Raw genomic sequence first — 16501 nt, forward strand, 5'->3', positions numbered from 1 at the left:
AGGTAGAAGTGGATGGAATGTTCCAGTGTCTTGATGAGAAAGCTGCGCAGTACCGAGTCTTGATGAGAAAGCTGCGCAGTACCGAGTCTTGATGAGAAAGCTGCGCAGTACCGAGTCTTGATGAGAAAGCTGCGCAGTACCGAGTCTTGATGAGAAAGCTGCGCAGCACCGAGTCTTGATGAGAAAGCTGAACAGCACCGAGTCTTGATGAGAAAGCTGAACAGCACTGAGTCTTGATGAGAAAGCTGAACAGTACCGAGTCTTGATGAGAAAGCTGTGCAGTACCGAGTCTTGATGAGAAAGCTGAGCAGTACCGAGTCTTGATGAGAAAGCTGAGCAGTACCGAGTCTTGATGAGAAAGCTGAACAGTACCGAGTCTTGATGAGAAAGCTGAGCAGTACAGAGTCTTGATGAGAAAGCTGAGCAGTACTGAGTCTTGATGAGAAAGCTGAACAGCACAGAGTCTTGATGAGAAAGCTGAGCAGTACCGAGTCTTGATGAGAAAACTGAGCAGTAAGGAGTCTTGTTTTATACAGGACAGGTAATAAAAAATTGTTTGTATGAAAATGGCTTTTTCCTTTGTTTACAGGTACACGAATATAGCCTTAACCATTCTATGCTGTAATTACAATAATTGCGGTGTAGAATAACAGGAACAAAACCAGTATACCGACTCTCCCCTAATAAGAACCACATTTCATCCTTTCCTCCATAACTTCCTGCAGGATCTTCACTAATACTCAAACAAACTAATTAAGCTATACAAATGGTTCACAGTGTTTTTCATAATGTGCCTCCATAATGCTAGTATACAGAGGATTCTTTATGACATTCATGGAGGGTTCTTGGTTAGTGTTATACTACAAACGAGAAGGAGCCCCCGAAGGAAAGGAAGGGAGCGTGTTTGTTGCTGTGTCTCGTATGCAGAGGAATGTATTGTTAAAACCCCATACTGAGGTCGATACAACAGTGCGTGTTTTCCATTGGAGCGTGTGATGCAACAAACTCATTACAGGAATGACAGTGTGTGGAATGCACCCGAGCGCCACTATATCCGAAATTTACACAGTGGCGGGCACACTATGGGGAAGCAGAAATAAGGCAGAAGGCTTGGGGTCCCCTTAAACTCCCAGCTGCCAAATAATCATATTCTTGTATTCTGAGTGACAACACTTTTCATATCTTCCTTTTACCCCAATTCAAGGCTATTAAATGTATTTTCTCCACAAGCCAGCAGAGAAAAGAAAACAGTAGCCCATCATAGTTTATTCTAATAAACGTAACTGTTACACACTGCCAGCGTATGTTTAAAAATGTACTGCATACAATGTTAATATAGCATTTGCATAAAATATTTTCTAAACAAAGGCAGGAGAAAGGCACGTCCTATTGACTTAATTTGCTAAACTTAATAAATGACCAACAAAATAATGATATACCGTTTTGTACATATGAAACATATCTATTTAATAAAAAGGAAGCAATTCAGCCAAACATTAATTCCGGAGCAAGGTACATCACAATTTGAAGAAACAAACAGAAACAGTACTCTTAATTATAATTATTGTAATCTGTATTACAATGTAAATTAATTCATCTAGAGGCATTCGCTACGTCCTTCTAAACCACGCTTCGTTCCTTTCACTCTCGTCAGTATTAGCAAACCGAGGTCATCGATGTGGGCACACAGTCGATGATTGGCTAAAACAGGCAAAAGGGGAGAGGAGGCATGTGACACTTGGCTATTGTTTAGACGGCTTTACTCAGCGTTCCATGCAAGCCATCAGAAGAAATGGAAGAATATGATTGGCTAATAACGTGCTAATTATAACTACAGAAGGGACAAGAGTGCGTCTGCCTCCTTCGAATGTACAGCGTGACTGAGTGGAGAATTTGGGTCAGACGGCTGCCTCGGTGTAAAAGCTGTATATTTATTGTTGCATATTACACATAAATAAACAAAGTTACGCCCTCTGTAGCATAGGATATGAAAAGTTATTCAAATAACTATTTTTCAGCACTTGCTGTATAATTAGCAGCATCCTGTCCTTTTTGGATTATACAATGTCAGACATGCCTAGTAATATTCTTTGTCACCTGTTTATAGCTTCAGACAGACAGCTTCCTTCCTTTCACAGCTTCCTCTGGATAGACAGACAAGGGGCTTCAGGGCTGCCAGTCCCGCACCTTTCCCTAACATTGCTTTTCTTCTCTGCTGTCTTTTCAACCCAGGCTGCCACAGAGGAGGAGCACAGTCAGAACCAGGGGAACAACAGTCCACATGCGGGGCCCAGCATGGGCTCTCCTGTCCGGGTGCGCTCGGAGACCGTGCAGTCAGACCGGGAAGCCCCCCTGCTGAGGAAGCTGCGCTCCATCCACAGCTTCGAGCTGGAGAGGAGGCTCACCCTGGAGCCCAAGCCCAGCACAGAGCGCTTCCTGGAGGCATGGTGCGTTCCTCACAGCTCCCCATACAGAGCTCCTGACACAGCCCCCACACACAGCTCCCCCTGACACACAGCTCCCCCCTGACACACAGCCCCCTGACACACAGCTCCCCCGTCGCACACAGCTCCCCCCTCATCCACAGCTCCCCCCTCACCCACAGCTCCCCCCTGACACACAGCTCCCCCCTCACACACAGCTCCCCCTGACACACAGCCCCCTGACACACAGCTCCCCCCTCACCCACAGCTCCTCCCTCACACACAGCTCCCCCCTCACACACAGCTCCCCCCTCACACACAGCTCCCCCCCACACACATCGTCCCCCCACACACATCGTCAAACACAGCTCCCCCTACACAGCTCCCCCTCACAAAGTCCCCTCACACACAGCTCCCTCGCACACACAGCTCCCTCGCACACACAGCTCCCCACACACAGCTCCCTCACAAAAAGTTTCCCATAGTAAAAGTTTACAGCATAATGTAGTTAAGCATTGTAAAACTCTGAGCGGAATGGAAAAGCATATTAAAAAAAATTGGCAAACCATGGTAAACTGTGATAAATGCATAGTATAACCATGGAAAAACCCCATGGAAAAACTGCAAAATTACTGTGCAAAAGTTAATCTACAGCATTCCCCATCTGCTCAGTTATTACTGTCATCTCCAACGACCCCCTCCCTCTCTTCCTCTGACTCACTTTTCCTTTCTCCTGTGTTAGCAGTTCTGTGAAGCCAAAAGAAGCCCTGGATAAGGAGGCAGCAGTGACACCTCTTCCCCAGCAGGGTGGAGCCACAGGCACAGGCCGCTCGGACGGGATGTGGCACTACGACGAGGAGCTCCTGCCTGAAGGCTCCAAGCTTTGCTCCCCTGTGTCCCAGGAGCAGGGCGAAGGAGCGGCCAGCAGTGGCTTTGTGGCCCTCAACCTGAGCTCTGGCCGGCAAGACGTGGACTCCCGGGAGTGGGTGCTAGTGGACCGGGATCATGACCTTCAGGACTTCCGGGCCTCTATACAGGGAACCAAAGTAACCAGTAGCCCCTCAGACGAGGAGCCAGAGGTGCTGCAGCTGGCAGAGGAGTCCCCGTCCACAGAGCAGCCTGGCAATGCCCCCGGATCAGGGCAGGAGAGCGCCGAGGGGAAGGGCCACGTGGTGCCTGCACTTGGGCTCAGGACTGACCGTCTGGAGCTGAGCATGGGAGGCCAGCTTCCACCCATCACCCCCACTAGCCCTGCAGAGGCCCTGGCAGAGGGAGCCCTGACACAGGTAAGCAGGGGCTGGGAGAGGGGGGGTTAAGATTAGAAAGGTGGGATAAGTAGGGCTGCACAGATTTTACATTCACTCCTATAATGATTTTTCAATTCTTAGCCAAAATTCAAAATACAATGATGTTTAGAATGTTCATTTAACTGCTTCCTGCAATCAGGTAGTTTCTTGCTAGGTTTATACTGATGCCTTATTCCCCTTTGTCTTTGCACTTACTTAAAACATCTTGACATTTGTTTGAGAACGTGTTGAATTACAAGAATAAAGGGCAAACTCTGTTGAGAAGCCACCGGTTAAAGATGACTACAAAACCACATTTGTGTCAATTAAACAGCCTGCACATGAGGTGCCCTGCACAAATTCAAACACGTCCTGCTCTTCAATTCTTTCATGCTCCTGAACAGTAAATAGTAATACATTCACAGGAATTATCCTCCAGGTGCTGGCACTTTCAACAATGATCTGATTTCTATGAAGAAAGTAATGGGCATGTGTTTGTGTGTTCCATTCACAGAACAGCTGGTGAGTGCTGCCCAAAGACAAGGAAGTAATTCACAGGTGTACAAGAACAATGTGCTTGTTTTATAATCCAAATTAAACACCCAGAGGTACTAAATTTAGAAATGCGAAAAGAAACTTAATAAATTCAGTGACAAATGTTTGGACGAGAAGTCTTTCTCAGTCTCTTTAATTGAATAGTTGAAACTTTTGTGGTGGTTTAATTACTTGTTGAAAAGCTAACAGATAATAAAATATTGATTTGGATTTTTAACAAGTATTCAAACAGGACTAGTCCGCCTCTGCCATCACTATTAATAGTGAATGTTTTAATAGTGGCCTCCAGGTTAGTTCAGTGAGGGAGGAGGAGAATGGGTCAGCCTGCTTCCATGCCGTCCTGAACTCTTGAGTAGATGCAAATACAGAGATCCACAGTGTTGATCTCGTAGCCCTGTGGGGATGGTGTGAAAGTGAGAGTGTGCTTCAGTCAGCACTTCTGTCCTGCAGGGACCCGGCTGACTCACTGCCTGAGAGGCCGAATGGAGTCACGGGTAAATGAGTCTGGGGGATCAATAGGACTTTATCTGGCGTTATCATGTCTGCTTTTTCCTTTTTTCAAATGATTTTTTAGATCAGTTACAGTAATGAGCAGCTTGTAAGGGTAGTATACGTGTTTTTGCAAAGCTATTGTGTATTTACAACAGTTTACTGCAGTTCATTTGCAAAAGGAAAACACAGTGATAATGTTATACAAACTTGCAAGAAATGAAGTAGGAACTGCTAAACAATCTACCTGAAGTATTTGAAGCTTTGTTATGTCTAGGGGCGTTCTATTCCCTTTCATTTTCTAACGCTTAAACTCTTTACACATTGGGAATGTTTGTAACCGCTCCAATAACCCATTACAAGAAGCACTACAAGAGTTTAAAATACATGACCACAGTGTTAATGTGGGTCAAGACTACATGTGTACAACACTGATGTGTGTAAGGTACAGAGTATGAAGGAATACTGAATATTAAATACATAACCTGATGCTCTATAGTTACTATTGTATAAAAACTTCAGCTATTTTTCACATGTATATTTCTGATAGTATTTAGAATTCTAAGCGTTTAACATTCGGATAACGTTTAACCTATATTAACACTATATTTTCATACTTCCGTTATACATTTATTAAGAGATTCAGTGTTTTGGATATATATCGTGGAAGCTGTAATCTGATATTTGTATTCCTCGTAAGAGATGTATGTTACTAACATACTGTATCTGGTTAGACCTGTTTTAGCACATGCATATTTATTTAATGGCAGAATGTAAAGGAATGCACGTGGTGATTAGGGTTAGGGTATTGGCTTGTAGAGGGTTTCTGGTTTCAGTATTTGCGCATCATATTTTGCAGTCCTACATGTCTGGTTATGTTGACTGCTCGCTGGTGATATTTTTCACTTGATGATCCTCCTTATACTGAATACAAGATTTATACAGAGCATAGAACACTGGATCTGCAACAAATACAATATGTATATGTGAGCATGAAAATGGTTTGTATTTAAAAATATATATCGAAGGGGAAAAAACAGGGCAGACCTTTTTATACCAATAACTCTAAAAATATAAACCCAATTCCGATGAAGCCCGCTGACACTGCACACCTAGCAGAATGAATTGAGCACTGTGCATCCCAGCTGGAATCCTGGCTATACTGTGGCATTTAGCTGATGCTGGTATTCCCAGTAGCCTATGTAGTCTGCTTGGAAATAGTGTGCAAGCTCTTGTGCATGAATTACTATAGTCTGGGTTACTAAGTTATTTGTGTGTTTTGAGTGCTGCCAAGCCTTTTATGCCATTGTCAATGAACAGTTTGGTATTCAAGCTTCCAATTGAATTATTTTCTTCGTTATATTTCAGTTTTAATGTTGATTTTTAAATTAGCATCATTCTTCAGCTGAACATGGCAGTTGTCAAACACTCAGGGCCCGATATTGATGACAGGGCTAACCTGTAACACAAGGACAAAACCCGTTTGCCCCTGATTTTGATGAAAAAACACGGCGCAAACAGGAGCAAACTGCCTTTGCCCTGTAATGCAGTTTTGGTGGCATGCTTTGCCCCGTCCTTTTCCGTCTGCGTTAGTGCCAGGGATCGGCATAACCTTCGGGGTGTGTCCTCATTTTACATGTTAGCTTTGAGATTGTGATGATGGTGCAGAGGAAGTGACTTAGGTCTCAAACTAGTAAGGGGAGGTTTATCTGAAACGCAGGCGCTGTCGATCCCATATAAAAAGGGAACAGCAAGTGGTGAGGGAGCGAGTGAGAGAGAAAAACATTTCTTCCAAACAATGTTCTGTGTTTTAAACAATAAAAAATACAGCTGTGCAAACTGATGTGGAACATGCCTTCATTAACTTTATGGCTGCTCTGAAAAATATAGATTTTGTATGAAAAAGAAGAAATTAATACAAATATATATCATACTTCATAATGACTGGAAGTAATTTATTCCAAAATGTTTTACATATGAATAGTGCACATAATCATCAGCTTTGTAGCATCTTTCGGAATGTGCATATGTTTCAATCCCCACACAAAAAGAAAATATACTCTTAAAAAAAACACATGATCTGGAATACATTATTTCACACAAGTATCTGTTTCTTGATTAAACTCAACAAAGCTGTTACAAAACAATGTCACTTGTCTTTACCTTCATATCTTGACTGAGCCTGAATCTGTTTCGCTTATTCTTATTTTTATTTCCGACGTTAATTGCTCATCACGATCTACTTTCAACTCGCATTTCATTCTTGCAGTCGCCTAATTTATCGTTGTGCTTTTGTTATTTTCCACAGTAGTTTAACAGAGATTTCCTGACAGATTTTCTTGTCACCATAGACTACCCAGTAAGAGTGTACACATATAGCAAGTCCTTCAGGCGCCTGTACCTATTCTATTTGCAATGTCCATGCGCCAATCAAAGAGCATTTTGGGATATTGGAGGATACACAAAAAATGTTGTTTGGTATTCTACCGTCCACACTTCTGACAAACCACACTACCTGATGTGATCTAACTTAGAACCAGACTGGAGACTACTTCTTGAGCTGTTCTCGAGTCCGGTTCTAGTCCTGTATTAAACTCTCTGTAGTGGAGATGCTCACCACACTTAGCACTTTTAAACCGGTTTAAAAGAAACTAATATGGTTTAAATGCATAGTGTGGACAGGGCCTTAGTCCCTTGACCTCAACGGTTCTACTTCTTCTGTATCACGCAGCATGTCCTGGGTGTTTGTGAACACCAGGTCTAACATTGATCTGTCTGTTTTTTGACACATTGGGTCAGGAAGCAGTCATTTACTGCATCAGTCACTTCAGTTTCTACTGTACTACATGCCACATGTTTTCCCAGTTTATACTGGGAAAATTGAAATCACCCAGGACTACAGCATTCTTGCCCCTTCATGCATTTCTAATTGCTTCATATAATAATTTGCTATCGTTTCTATTCTGACCTGGGCAGGGATGGAAATAAGACTCCCATTGCATAGCAGTTTCATCCATTCCTGGTTTTGCTATGAGTTTAATAGAACACACCTGAGCTTGTTACCTCCACAATGTGGCTAATCAAGCTTGTAGTAAAACCTGGAATGGCTTATTTCCAATAGAAAATACTTTAGTGCTTTTATCTCGCTTTGGTTAATAGTCTGTGATAAGTCAATGTTTCTTTACATCTAGCCCATCCCTAACATATAAAGCTACACCTCCTCCTCTTTTATCCAGTCTAGCTTTTTGGAATAGTTTATCCCCTGCATGTGAAATTCTTCTGAAAATCTTTAGGACTAAGCTTCCTTTTCTAACAATCTATTTCTGATGCTTCTGGCATTTAGACACAAGCATTTTCATTTTTTATTCTATGTGACACCTTTAGCCCTAACTAGAACCTGATTTTGGGTCTCCCCCCCACGCCTAGTTTAATCCTTTCTAGTCTCCGTCTGGGTTCTTTCTAAGCTCCATGCCAGTGAAAGCATGGTAAACCATAGGTATGCATTGTAAAGAATAACGAGGTATGGTAAAGCATAATAATAAACATGGCAAACCAGGGTAAACTATGGTAAAGGCATAGTACATTTATAAGGATATGCTCGTTTCTTTACAAATGTGTCTCCCTGCACAGCAAATTATTGGATTGTAGTCCTGGACAAGATGTAACTCAAACAGAATCTCCCAGTGTACAACACCGGTAGACAGTAGAATATCAGTTTTCTTGAAAAAGATATTTCGGTAAGTAAAGTTCAAATACTGTTAATTTGGTGCCCACTCGTGATTCATTTCCCCTTTTAAGAAGTTCAGATATTCCAAACTAGTAACTGTGCAGTTCTGATCCATTTCTCATACCTGTTCCCATCGCAGCTCCCCGCCTCTCATCCTCCTCTTCCCGAGTACAGCCGGATCTCAAGCCCCCTCCTTCGCTCCCCGAGTCCTCTAGCCTTCCTCTCCACTCTCTCGGACCCTCTGCACAAGAAAGCACCCAGCCTCCGCAAGAGCCACTCCGTCGACATCCAGGCCTCCCGCACTGCCGTCCTCACCCGGTCCCCAGGGCACAGGAAGCTGCCCACTGTGCCGGGCGCGGCCAAGCTCCCCTCTGTCATTCGCATCTCTAGAGCTCAGCTACAGCAGGTGAATATACCCCCCTGGGAGCTCCCCTGATTGGCTGTTTTTTTTTGTTTGTTTTGTTTTTTTGCTAAAAAGGTGTTATCAAGGCTTTAAAAAATGTTTTTCTTACCTCTTCTAAAGTAGAACAGCGGTTTTGCTTTTCCTGCTTCAACACTATAAGCTCTCTTCCTTCCTGTGTCAGAGGAAAGGGAGCAGACCTGAGCACTATGATCAAACAAGAAACAAACAAGAAACAGCTTGAGACTACTTCCAAGTTCCTAAGTTAAAAGTCTGATTGGTTAGATCTGGTTTGGTTACTTTATTGAGTGTGTTTCTGCTTTGGAGTAAAGAGCTTTGAGAATATAGTCCATTGAGTGTGGTGTCAAGGGAGGCTCCTATTCCCTGGAACACAGAAAGTGAATGGGGAGAGGAAACAGTGTTCTTTCACCACAAACATAGTGTTGCAGGATAAATGGGTGCACCCAATGTGTAGTGAGGTCTAGAAAACCGTCTGGAAATGTTTTAGTTTTTTTAAAGCTTTGATTTATTACACCTTAAAAGGGGCCAGACACACCTACAAGAATTTTACAGTGGGCTCCAAAAATATTAGGAAAGCTCTACTATGACTACATAAAACACATCTAATTCCAGTAAATCTGCCCTCTATAATGTTATTCTTTCTGTAGCAGTCAGAGAAAACAAAATTGACCTATACTCCATGTTCAGTTCGTATCCAAGTCCTGGTACTTGAGGAGACAGTGTGAATGAACAGTAAATCCCAGAAGCCATTGAAACTCCTCCGTGTTTTGCCATGTTTTCAGTGTCTCTGCAATGGGTGTGCAGATCCTTCTAACGATCATCTAAAGTAGAAAGACTTAAATCGAAGAAAATAAAAATTAGACAGCTGGTGTTTTTATAAATTTGATTAAACAAAGAAATGGTAATCGATTTAAAAAGAGTTTGTCTTGAAAATGTAAATGGCCTGTTATGATAATTCTGTGCTCAGTAAAAAATTCGGCTAGTCAAGAGTACTGAGTTTTGTTGTGTTAGCCTCCGTGATGGTCTTAGTTGCTCCGCAATGATAGCCAGTGTTAGTAACCAAGCATTAAAAATGCCAATCATGTATTTTTGTATTGGCTTCTTCAGGTCAGTGGTAGTAATGCATGGATAGTGAACTTTGTCTTTGCCTCCTTTTCTGTATCTTTTCATTCTCAGCAAAAATACATGATTGGCATTTTAAATGCTTGGTCACTAACAAGGCTAACATTGCGGGTTATGTCAGCTCTGTTTATGGAGCGATTGAGTCCAGCAGAGGCTTCATTCATTTGAATGAATTATAATCCATGGAAATGTTGAAAACCTCCAGTTTAATGTTTACAACAAATAGAACCTTGTTCGAGGGACTGTTTTTTCTCCAAAGCGGAAGGATATATAAATTAAATTGTTTGTTTAAAAAAATAAAAACAAAAACATTTTTTTATTGTATCCATTTTATAAGCGGGATAACACTCCAGGGCTTGTGTGTTGTGTTGCATTAACATAGGGCTTTGTTGGTTAAACCAAACTACAGCAGTATGTTAATGCACACAACGCCCACCTTTTTTTTTTTTTTTTTTTTTTTAACTTTGGGATATTCTCAATGTATCCATTTCCGTCCTGTTTTAAGGTGTCACATTTTGGTTTTGCAATGGGATCTATAAACTATGCTGTCGCTTCCTTTCCGTAATTATGTAACCTTTCCATGGAGCGTCTGAAGGGAGCGGGCAGATCACAGATTGAGAACCATTGCTCTAAAGGGTTTTTACGATGTGATTTGAGCAGAAAACACTTCCAGCAGTAAACGTATCTTCATAAACACTACATCCAGGAAGTATGGATGAATAAATGCCAAACAAACCACTTCACTTAGGCCCTGTCCACACTACATAACCGATCTCGAGAACCGTACTCGAAGCCGCTCTAATTAACACAGCTCAAAGCGTCCGCACACCATTAGAATAGTTCAGTTACAATTCCCAGCAGCGCCACGAACTGTGGAAATTAATATGATTGTATCCCACCATGCACTGTATTTTATTTTAAAATAATGTGTAATGCCCCATATTAACAGCGGTCCATATTGCTAAAAAGAAATATAACAAGTATTGTGGAAAAAGTAAATCCGAACACACACAAGTAGGGCTTGAAGTTTTCAGGTTTTATTTTTAATCAGGTGAAGTCCCTTTAAACAAATTGAGCTGATTCTGTTTTATAATTAAACTCAGAAAAGGCTGTTAATTACAAAACAATCTTTGTTTTTACCTTCATATCTTGCTGGAGCCTAATTCTGGTCCTCTTAATTTTATTTCAAACAGAGCTCACAAATTACGTAATTTGTTCAATTTATCGTTGTGTTTTTGTTATTCAACTAGTTTAACAGAGATGTCCTGACAGATTTTTTGAAGCATAAAAATGAATATCTCGTGCGGAGTGTACACTGATAGCAAGCCCTTCAGGCGCCTGCTCTGAGTATTTCGCCAAACATACCACAAAGCATTTTGGGATATTGGAGGATACACAAAAAAATGTAGTTTGGTATTACAGCGTCCACACTTCTGATAAACCGCACTACCTGATGCGATCTAATTAGAACCGGACTCGAGACTACCTCCTGAGGTGGTCTCCAGTCCGGTTCTCGAGTACGGTATTAAATGCTGCGTAGTGTGGACGCAAACCGTATTTAGCACTTTTAAGCCAGCTTAAATGCAACTAATATGGTTTAAAGGCATACTGTGGACAGGGCCTAAATATCTTGGTATCCTTGGCATACTCTGTACAATGATCTGAACATACATACTACAGATTTGAAAGAGCAATCCATCCCCCAGATATTATTCATTTGTTACCAGTGCAGAATTACTGGGTGGGATGTTAATTCTTCATTTGCCCTTTCCTGCAGTGTTGCAATAGTGCATGTAATCCCCTGGGAGCCTTGAGCTGATGTGCATTTCAACAGCGCCGTCTGCTGTCGAAATCCATGATTGCGCCCAGTGTACCGGTGCAGCTGGAAATAGAGCTTTGGAGAACTGTGCAATAAGAAAGTCTCCCAATCCTTTCTCTATACAAGGATTTTTACAGGACTACACCTCTCAGGAGAGGAGAGTTGAAAAGAGCAGGCAGCAGAGCTGGGAGGGGGACTAAACCCTGATGTGTCTGCAGTGTGGGGGATTTGTAGGGCCCCCAGTCCCCCATTGTGCCCTGTGTTGCCTCTGTGTTAGTTAATCTATACTGTATCCTAGCACACAGCGGAGTGTGCTTATATACTAGGTGGGCTTGGAAACTATTTTAGAAAAGAGTTGAAGAGAAAGCACAGAGTGGTAATCTGTATCCAATTGCAGGGCTTTAATATGGTCTTGTATCTACTGTCACAACTATGCTGGTCTGTAGTAAACCATATTTAATAACATGTCGGCCCCCATGCCCTTTACTGATCTTCAACCATGGGGGCGCGTATACTCAGGGACAGGCGCATGGGCTTGTATAGGAAACCAAAGCAGTAACTGCATTGTGTCTCAAAACAGCGAGTACCCAAGTATAAGCATATTTGCGCAGTTATACTTCAACTGTAAACACTATAATGAATTCTCAAGAGCATCTCATTCTATAAATAAACACATGTCAAGTAGGCAAACATTTCTATGGGTCTGTTTTAATTATCTAAACTCCAGGGTTCTCCCCAGGCCGTTTCAGCTGGGCAGGTCACCTGGCTAAGTGACTGTCGCCGCCCATCTGAACAACCCCTATCCGCCCATCTGAACAACCCCTATCCGCCCGTCTTGCAGATGCTACTGTGCCTTAACGATAAGGATTGACTGCGCTGCTAGCAGACTAGATCACTTGCACGCACAGTTGAAAAATAGTGACAGTGAATGTAGAAAATGAAAAAGAGCAACCCGATATAGTCAACAATGAGCAACTTGAAGAAAGAGAATTGGAAGAACCGTAAGAGGGGCCAGTGTGTAAAAAAAAGAAAAAAAAAACATTGTGATAGTGGGTATGATGTTATGTGGGGGAAATAGAAATTGCTTTTTCACAGCAAGGAATTAGCTGGTGTGATGTGCAAGCACTGCTAGAAACACAAAAAAGATTGTAAATGAAAGGATCAGGGGGTAAATGGAGCAAGCTTCAATAATTCTGGTCCAAGCTTCAATAATTCCTGATTTCTGCGCTTTCATTTTAAAGCTGACTGCACCCGGCTGTGCTGACAATTGTACCCAGCTGTTCAGTCCCATGGTCTGCGAATGTAATTGAAATTCATTCTAATGTTTTTATTTTACAGCTCACTTTCCCCCGACCATCCTTGCAATCCATGCAGTCTGCTAGTGAGAGTGCGCCACAGTGCCTCCTGCTGGAGAGGAGGGATGGGGACTGCCAGCTGATGGACAGTACAGCTAAGCTTGACTCTCCGCAGGAAAGGCCTGGAGAGACGGCACTCCAAGGGGCAGAGTCGGAGGGACAGAGCGCGGTGAAGGACGAGGGAGCAGAGGAAGCAAGGCCAGAGGAAGCAGGAGAGGAGGGGGAGACGCTGCCCACTCCCCTCCCTCCCGAGTCCTCTGAAGGCCATCAAGTTCCCACAACTGATTCCCTGGGAGACCATGAACTGAGGCCAAAGACTTCCTGCCCTGTGCCATACCTCATCCCAGCACACGACTCTGCCAGCGCCTTCGCCAATGGAAACGTCTCCCCACCTGCAGACAGCTCGCAAAGCCCAATGCCCCAAATCGGGGAGTACAGCACCTACCAGGAGCTAATGGACCCTGAGAGTGACTCCGGGTACCCAGACAGATCCACAGAACCACATTTTCTCCATATTGCTCGGCCCGATGGAAGCCTAGGGAATATGGAGAGGGTCCAGTCCCCAGCAGAGGACATTCTCTGGAAGGAAAACAGGGCCCAGGGTGCAGAGACAGCCCCAGACATATCCACCATGAACGAGGCAGTGACTGAGGGCAGAAGGGATCCGGTTAGAAGGCTAAGCCGTATCCCTGTGCTGGCGCCGGAGGTGGACCCTGTTCTGGATTTGCTGACGGCCATCTCTGCGAAAGAGAAGCTGCTGCAGAAGAAGGCTTATCAGACCGAGTCCTGGCAGCCTCCACCAGACAAGAGGCAGGCAGCAGCCCTGCTGGGGGAGCAGTCCTCAGCCTCGGAGCGCTCCCAGGACGATCGGGCTCCGCTCTCCGACGAGGAGTCCTGCCTGGGCTCCCAGTCCGAGCTGCAGTCAAGCAGGCAGGGGGAGGAGCCTGGCTCTGTGTCTCCCTCCACCAGCCCCGTCTCCCGCAAGAGCAAGATCCCCCGGCCAGTGTCTGTCCCGATCGCCAAGCAGCTCATCCCCAGCGCTGCACCATTCCTGCCGCACCCGCCCCCTGGGAAACCCCCCAGCCGCTCCTCCATCGACGGCAGGTAGGAGGCGCCTCCAAATCCATTTCTGATGTCTAATCTGATATATCATCTCTCCTCGCAGGCATCCCTGGCATTCTTCACTGTCCCAATGGGAGAATCCAGTCCATACACTGTGGTGACATTGTGAACATTTTCAGTGAAATCTTTTAAATAGTTAATATTTCATAAAAATATGTAATAGAGATACATTTTGTTTTTGGTAATAATTTGGGAAGACCCCTAACAAGGCAAGGATTTTTTTTCTAATATTTAATCATAAATAAATATCTGGAATCAAAGTTTAAGTAATACTTCATATTGTTTGCGTGTTCCTCATACTCAATTGCTTTCACTAATATCCTATTGTGTTCTGCATAAATCATCATTTGCATTAATATGATATAAAGTATTTTCTAAATAGTAACATTACAGCTTAGGTCTAAAAGGTTTTATTTATTTATTTTTTAGGCTAAGATGAACAGAAATCAGCAGCAGGTCAAAGTTCCTAGTATAGTGTGTATTTATGTGTATATGTAGCGAGAGTCATAGCAGTGTGTGTGTTTGTGTGCATTGAAGGTCTTCATCTTCTTTGACGTTTGTTTGCAGGTTGCGCCGATACCGGATCCTGAGCAGCAGCAGCACCGATTCGGACCTGTTCTCCTGCCTGGCTCAGATCATCCAGAATGGCAGCGCTCCCAAGAGCAGGGCCTCCACACAGTCCAAGAGCCCCGGCTCCCAGCGCAACACCAAAATCCCTCCCAACAGCCCATCCACCCCCCACCGGAGCACCAGTGCCTCCCCCCGCAGCGCTTCCCTGCAGCGCTCTCTCAGCTCCTCTCCGTCTCGCGGCGGCCGCAGCAGCTGCCTGGAGCACCGCAACGGAGGCCTGGGCTGCAGCCGCTCCCCCCCCAGCTCCTCGGGCTCCCCCCCGCCCCGCCGCTCCTACCCCCAGGAGACCTGCTGTGGCAGGCAGGCCCGCTCCGGCTCCTTCCACGCCCCCCGCGGCAAGAGCTCCAGCAGGGAGAGCAAAGCCTCCAGTAAAGTCAGCAGATAGTAACTTCTGAAGGCCTGGGTCCTGTATTATTGCTTCACCGGCCAGTCACATTGCACATTATTTCGGGAATGGGGATGGGGATGGGGATGGGGATGGGGATGGAGGTGGGGGGGTTGTCGCAATCAATATATTTTATATTCTAACTTTAATGAATGGTGCCCTGAGGGTAAAAGGAGGGTCATTTAACCCTTTTTATCCTGGACCTCCCAATAATTGCCGTGGTATTCTATCCTGGATCTACTGACGGAGAATCAATCACACTATGAAAAAAGATCCCATGAAAGCAAAGACACCTGCACTGTAGGTCTATCCATGATAAAGGGTTTGAACGACCCCCCATGTTTATGTTGTGGTGCAGAGCTGAGATTGTAGATGTAATTCATAGCCCCTCCCCTTGCTGCTGTGAGCCCTCACAGAGGGAATGTAGTGGTAAGAAGGGTGAGCGCTGCAGCTACCTTTGTGGAATAGAAACCCGCTGGACAAGGCCTGGCCCTGCTCTCAAACTATGGAAGAATGTAGTAAACTAACACCAAGGAGTAGTGCTTTAAAGTCTGAACACAATTGTGGATCACTACAGCTTTAAACACCATTTAGTCTTGGTCATGGTTGCTGTGGTCTTACTCCCCCATGTTCTTATCACATGTATTAGGTTATTAGTGAAACAGTGTTGTTGTTCACCCTATTTTATTAATGCTGTGGTACCCCTACACTGCTAGGTGTCTTTTGCCATGATTCACTTGAATACTAAACACAGGCAGTGGTGAAATGTGAGCGGTAATGAATTAGCCAAAGCCCTGCTTGACTTACTTTCTTATAGTTTTGTCTTTAATATTTTAAATCTAGCCTTAATAACATTGTGTTAATGAAAGAACAAATACAAAGCTACAATGGGAATTATCCTGTATAACACTAAATTAAATAGGGCCCAATGATAAACCCAAAGGCAAGCAAAACCTAAAAGCTTTTTAAGAAGCTGTTGCCTCCAGTAGGTGATGCTGTTGTCTTGTGACAGAACCCCATGAATCAAGGTAAACTTGCGACAGACCGGAAAGCAACCCCGTCCCATAGATGTGTGCTTGAGAGCCATATAGCGTCAACGCCTGCTTCTGCACAGAGAGAGCTGCAAAGCAGCAGCTGCAGGCGAGATCAGTGTTCATGGAAACACAG

General features: G+C 44.0%; 1 protein-coding gene across 5 annotated transcripts in view; it reads left to right on the plus strand.

Moving 5' to 3' along the window:
- LOC117412380 (tau-tubulin kinase 2-like) overlaps window positions 1-15402 on the plus strand; it is a 62067-nt gene extending 46665 nt beyond the window's left edge. For 3 of the 5 annotated variants that reach the window (XM_034927743.2, XM_058991246.1, XM_058991245.1), the window contains 5 exons: window positions 2233-2447; window positions 3166-3709; window positions 8620-8886; window positions 13181-14301; window positions 14887-15402. In XM_034927743.2, coding sequence (XP_034783634.2) covers window positions 2233-2447; window positions 3166-3709; window positions 8620-8886; window positions 13181-14301; window positions 14887-15334 — 2595 coding nt within the window. In that variant the 3' untranslated portion in view covers window positions 15335-15402. The remainder of the gene's footprint in view (window positions 1-2232; window positions 2448-3165; window positions 3710-8619; window positions 8887-13180; window positions 14302-14886) is intronic. The other 2 variants (XM_034927744.2, XM_034927745.2) reach the window with 2 other exon arrangements.
- Window positions 15403-16501: the final 1099 nt, after the last annotated feature.

Source organism: Acipenser ruthenus, chromosome 18 (genome assembly GCF_902713425.1).
Source record: "Acipenser ruthenus chromosome 18, fAciRut3.2 maternal haplotype, whole genome shotgun sequence".
Taxonomy (NCBI): Eukaryota; Metazoa; Chordata; class Actinopteri; order Acipenseriformes; family Acipenseridae; genus Acipenser; species Acipenser ruthenus.